This window comes from Benincasa hispida, chromosome 12 (genome assembly GCF_027475165.1).
Source record: "Benincasa hispida cultivar pf3 chromosome 12, pf3_genome.v1.1, whole genome shotgun sequence".
NCBI classification, from domain to species: domain Eukaryota; kingdom Viridiplantae; phylum Streptophyta; class Magnoliopsida; order Cucurbitales; family Cucurbitaceae; genus Benincasa; species Benincasa hispida.
Genome location: NC_143489.1, coordinates 57,316,578 through 57,322,740, shown reverse-complemented (window position 1 = coordinate 57,322,740; position 6,163 = coordinate 57,316,578). Strand labels below are relative to the sequence as shown.

The following is a 6,163-nucleotide window of genomic DNA, read 5'->3' as shown; positions in this document are numbered from 1 at the left end:
AGAATTGTAGAATTTTTGCGAGGAGAAGAAAGAAAAACGAGTAGTTCAGTTGGAAAATTTCTTTTCAATTTGTCTTATAGCATTGCAACGCTGTTTGCGTGAGGCGCACATGTTTTTCATTTTTTCATCAAAATCCATAGCATTGCAACGCTACTTTTCAATGTTGCAACGCTGGCCTGCATATTCTAATATTCTTGACGTTTTAAAAACGTCAATAAACCATTAATTGAACTTGACATTTTTAAAACGTCAAGTACAATATTTTTTGGAAACCTCCACTTTTTAAAAACAATTCTTGACGTTTTTTCTTCAAAATCATCTATTTCTTGATAGTTTTTTTTATAAAAACGTCAAGTATTTAAAATTGCAAACGTCAAGAAAGGTGGTTTTTCTTGTAGTATATGCTCTCCCTAAATATGAGTTTTTATCATCTTCAACGTATTTAGGCACCCCCTAAATACAATATCAAATCAAAATCCTCTCGAGATCTACATTGGTTGCCGAACTAGAAATCTCAAGGACAAATACAAAATTTTTCAGTAACAATATATGGAGGTTAAGGCTTAGACAAACCTTAAACTCAAAACTCCCAATACACACTTTTCTAATAAGACAACTAATCCTAGAAATAAATAAGAGTACAATATAAATAAGTCTAGCTATGAGAATATATTTCTGGAGTGAATAAATATTCTTTGCAAGAAAATAAGGAAGGCAGATACGAAAATCTACAAATCACGCAGACAGATATGGAAAAGATATTATGCAAAATCTGCTATCAAACATGTAACAATGTTTATGAAAATGTTTTTGACATGTTGCACAATATGTTGCTCAAGTTTTGTCGGTAATAAAATCAACCAACCACACTGCAGTCCTATAATAAAATTAGCCAATCACAATGCAGCAACACAATTGAACGAACATCTACTTTTAATCGAAATTTTTTTCTCAACATACACAAAATAAAATCTTTTAAATGAAAGATGCAAAATTGAAACAAAGTCCAAATTGTAATGAATTAAAGTAGAAAAATAAAAGGCAACACAAAAAAGAAAAAAAGAGTGGCTAAAAGAAAACAAAGCATTAGGAACCAAGAAGAGATCAAGAGCAAGTTGCATTGTGATGTTAGAAAGTTAATACTAAAAGCATAGCTCGAAACTTGCTTGCACTTTTTACAATTAAAAAGAGAATCAAAAGACTTTTCAAATCCATACCCTTCTAGAAAATTCCACTTCAACAAAAAAATAACTCTCTTTTATATTTGCTTCAATTTCTTTTGCTTTCCTTTGTGTTTCACTTTCATTGGTTATTTATTGTTGCGTTTGTTAAAGCCACAACTAAATTGTCTTACTCCCTATTAGTTTACAACTTTTTTTTTTCTTTTAATTCCTTTATTTCTTTTTATAATGGTTACATAAAATTGTTTTACAAAACTTTGTCTCTCAAAACTATTTTCAAGGTTGATTACGAAAAAAGAAAAAGACTTTTGATAAAAATGTATCCTTCCTACCGTTCAAATTAATTTAAATTACGGCATTAAATTGAAAGAAAAAATAATTGTATAAGAATAATGATGTAGTGGAAAAGGTATTAACCCAAGTCCATGACCAAAAACGAAAAATTCATCCCTAAAGATGAGAGAAGACTCTCCAAAGAACAATATTCTATTTCAATAAATGATAATAAAAAAACAGTTTGTTGCAAAATCGACAATTAAAGAACACAAAAAAAGGGAACGTAAAAGATCGATACACAGATATACATGGTTCACTAACAGTATTAACTATGTCCACAGACAGAGAGAACAATATTATTTCGAGAGAATGTTTTCAGAATTACATAAAAAACGGCGCCTCTAGGTTAGAGAGTTTATATATCGCACTGCTCTAAGTGAGACCCTCGTACTAGGTTGTTCGAAGCGCCAACAAACGGATTCAAGGTATTTCAACACGAGCCATAAGAAAATTAAACAATTAACTAATTAATTCTAAAATATTAATTAATCTAAATTAATAATTCAGCTAAATATTAATTATTCTATAATTCTCCTCTTATCATATAGTGAACCACAAACCAACTCAATTACATTGTTGCATGTATGTTGTTCTATTTTCAATAATATTTGTATAAAAAAACTATTTAAAATATTTTCAAAAAAAAAAAAAAAAAAGAAAAGAAAAGAAAAGAAGAGAAAAAGAAAAGAAAAGAAAAGAAAAATTTTCTTAAATTCAAACTTCCATCAAATTCTAAACATTTTTGGATTTATTAGGTGGTGTAATGCTTTTCTGTTAGAAAAAGTTAAATAGATAGACACTTTATTTTAAAAAGTAACATTATAAAAACAAATATAATGGGTAAGCGAATCTCCCTTTGTATTAATTCTAATGGTATGTTTGAAATATATTTGAAGTGTTTAATTTAAAAGATAATTCATTTTAAAAAAATTAGAGCATTTGGTGACCAATTAAAATAACTTTTCAGATATATTTTGATCCATTTTTTATAAAAAAATATTTAAATAAAAATATATATTTTTTCAATTCAATCCAAACAACATTAAGTAATTCTATACCATTTTTTTTGTTTAAATTTTCGTCCAATATTCAACAAATTTCTAGTCAAATAATAGTTTGAAACATTTATAACAAGTAAAACATAATATCACAACTTTTAAAAGAGTAGAAACAACTTTGAAATAAAGAATAAATTTTAAGGATTTTTTTGGGGTGTAATTTTAGCCTTTTTGATTTTCTTCAAATGAACAAAAAGACAATAATTAGGAAATAGTTGAAGAATAATAACAATAATTTTCGGACTTTATTCAAACGTTTGAATTTTCTTCCAAACCTTAAATCCATTTTTCCCCACCGTCAAGTCAATGTTTCAAGTCTCACTAATTTCCTTATTTTAAATCAATTTCTTCTTTTGTAAATTCACCCCCCCACCCAACAAATTAATTTTAATTAACAATAAGCTATATTTTTAAATTAAAAACAGACAAAGAAACAGAACCGAATCTCACTCCTAAATAAAAAAAAAAAAAAAAACAAAAAACAAAACAAAACAAAACAAAAACACCTTCAATTAACCAAATTAAGATGCCAAGTTTCTGGTCCCCCTACCTCTATAAATTATGAAAAGAATCTTAAACTTCCATTGAAAAGTAAAGAACACAGAATCTAAGTGAAAAAGAAAGAAAGAAGGAAGTAGCAAATCGTTGGCCTTTAATGCATTACAAAATTAAAAAATTCCATAAAATAACCCAACTCAAATTAAAGCTGAAATAGATGTTTTTTTTATTTGTTATTTTTTTCTTCTTCTCTCAAAGCCACCACCTTGACCAATCCAGATACAATGGAGACAGACAATGATCATTATTTTTTTTCCCCTTGAAGAAGCTTCTAAGTCTACAAGAAACCTCACGTGTTAACATCAAAATTTTTTAAGTGTATTTTTTTAAGCCATATGTTAGATTTCCTTTTGGGTGCTTTTAGTTGTCAAGGACTCATATAAAAAGAGGATGATTTTAATTTTTATACATGACCATGCAAAATGGACGAGGAAGGGAAGTCTAGCAATGATCAAGGTGGTGAGGTTCGATACCGTGGTGTACGGCGACGTCCTTGGGGAAAATTTGCAGCGGAGATTCGTGACTCGTCGAGACATGGGGCTCGGATTTGGCTTGGAACATTCAACACGGCGGAGGAGGCCGCTCGAGCCTATGACCGAGCTGCCTATATGATGCGTGGTCATTTGGCTGTCCTGAATTTTCCTAATGAATATCCTTCTCTTGGTGGGAGTTCTTCTGCTGCTGGAGGTTCTAGGCGCCAAGGGCAGGGTGATCAAAGCCAAGTGATTGAATTGGAATGTCTTGATGATAAGGTGCTTGAGGAGCTACTTGAGTATGAGGAGAAAAGAAAGAAGTGAAATGTACAATCACATTTAGTAATAAAGTGCCTTTGAAATATGGTAACCTAGCTAACTTGGGGATTTGTGTCTATCAATAATTGTGTGTTGTAATTTCCCCCAATTGTTGGTCTATATAATTATGGAGGTGTTAACCTTAATTAACTAATTTTGTTGTTGTTTTTTTCCCCCTTCTTTTGACATTTTTGTTAATAAAATTAATGCCATTTTGATTTGAGAATTTTGATTGGGTGCATTTTCTTTATATTTGACATTAATGTGTTATGCAATTAACATGTTCCCAAGGTGCAAAATTTTCTGCTATTGTTTGCGGGGTGAAGATTCGAACTTTTGATCTCTTGATCGAAAATATGTCTTAATTGATTGAGCTCTAGCTCAAAGTTTGACACTTGTAATTAAATTGAAATTCAATAGTTTAGATCCCATTGATAACTATTTAAGTTCTATTTGATAACCATTTAGTTTTTAAAAATTTAAGTTTATAAACTTTATTTCCGCCTATAAGTTTCTACATTTTGTTATCTTCTCTCCCAATGTTTTAGAAAACTAAGCAAAGTTTTGAAAATTAAAAAATGTAGGCACCTATTGCTAATTATTTCATTTTTCATGTTATTGAAAATTAAGTCTATTTGCTCTCAATTTGTTACCTGATTTGCATCTTTCTTAAGTACAAGAGTTGAATTATTAGCTAAATTTTAAAAACAAAACTACTTTTTTTAGTTTTTAAAATTTGACTTGGTTTTTTGAATTCATAAGTAAAAAGTAAAAAAAACAAAAACATGAAATTTAGAGGTAAAAAGAGTATTTATAAGCTTAATTTTTTAAGGAAAGAATAAAAAAAATCAAATACCATTTTGGATAGTAGTTTTCAAAATCTTATTTTTGTTTTTAGAATTTGACTGGAACTAATGTTATATATATATAGTAAAATTTCAATTTATAATTGAAAAGGTGTGAGAAAACAATTATAAATTTCAATAACAAGAAACTAAAAATGAAATCCAAGTCAAGTTTTCATTTTTCTACCAGGTTTTCATATGTTTCTTCAAGATAGGTAAATATCATCATAGAGAAATTGAGAGGAAAAATCATAAATTTCAAAGAATTAAAAGTGAAATTGTTATCGAACAATGTCATAGTATTTGGAGCATGTGTTGCTTGGTAGTAAGGTTTTTGTGGGGATTTAGATTTTAATCCATAATCTCTTAAAAGAGAAGCAGACATGTATTGACTGCACCAATTATTGTTGGATTTTGGTAAAATATTAGAAGTACAGTTTGTCCTATATGTGAAAGATTCAAGAAGCACTATAAGAGGAGTCCTTCTAATCTTCCAAATTTGAAGTACTTTAAACATGATATACTAGCACAGTTGTGTAAGTGATATGATGCTTTGAGATAGTGCTTTTGTAATTTGAGTCGGGGATAGATTTTTCTGTGTGATTGTAATAGTATAAATTTTTCTCCAAGTTGGAGTCTTTCAACGTTAATTTTTATGTTCCCAATTTTATTAACTTCTTTTAATTTCTCAATTATTTTTCTGTTTATCCCTCAATAGTCGTGGAAATTTTTTCCCAACAAGTGGTATAAGAGTTTTTGGTTTATAGTTTTCTAAATTTATGAGCATGCTCTATGGTTTCAACATTATTTGAACTTTCACATCAGAAAAGCTAATCAAATCCATGAGTTTGATCTTCTGAGGACCATATTTAGTCTTTCAAAATCATTTTATTATATTAGAATTTGACATGTGCACTTGCGTTTCCATCAAGCTTTTGACGTCGTTGTCGGGGATCAAAGTAATAGATTGGTTTAATATTTGAGAATTAGGTAGATTTTAATTTATGGTGTATTTGATTTTTGTTTTTCATTTATCTTTGTGGAGGTATGGTAGTTTATGCCAAGTACCGAGAAGCTAATCTTCTACCTTTTGATCCTGAGATATATAGAACTTTTCAGAAAAATCTCAAGTATAGAAAAGACATATTTGTTAAGATGGCAGAAGAGGTACCATAGAAAAAAATAAATGAGTACTTTCAACCATGAATGGGGATCTCCTCGACTCGACCAGTCGTGGCTTCGTTTTTGAACAGCAGCTCCCGGTGGATGGTCCAGCCTTGTCCGACTGCAGTGGCTCGGCTCTCGTCCCTTTTTTGGCGAGTTCTCCGGCAGCCATGAATGGGCTTTTTCCTGATAAGATTAAAAAAAGATATACTTTTCTCCAACAACAACTC

The 6,163-nt window shown here is 29.7% G+C and overlaps 1 protein-coding gene across 1 annotated transcript; it reads left to right on the top strand.

The window, feature by feature from the left end:
* Window positions 1-3,299: 3,299 nt before the first annotated feature.
* On the top strand, window positions 3,300-4,078 carry LOC120068417 (ethylene-responsive transcription factor 14-like). The gene has a single exon (XM_039020177.2). The coding sequence runs from the start codon at window positions 3,556-3,558 to the stop codon at window positions 3,928-3,930; it is 375 nt and encodes a 124-aa protein (XP_038876105.1). The 5' UTR covers window positions 3,300-3,555; the 3' UTR covers window positions 3,931-4,078.
* The last annotated feature ends 2,085 nt before the right edge of the window (window positions 4,079-6,163 follow it).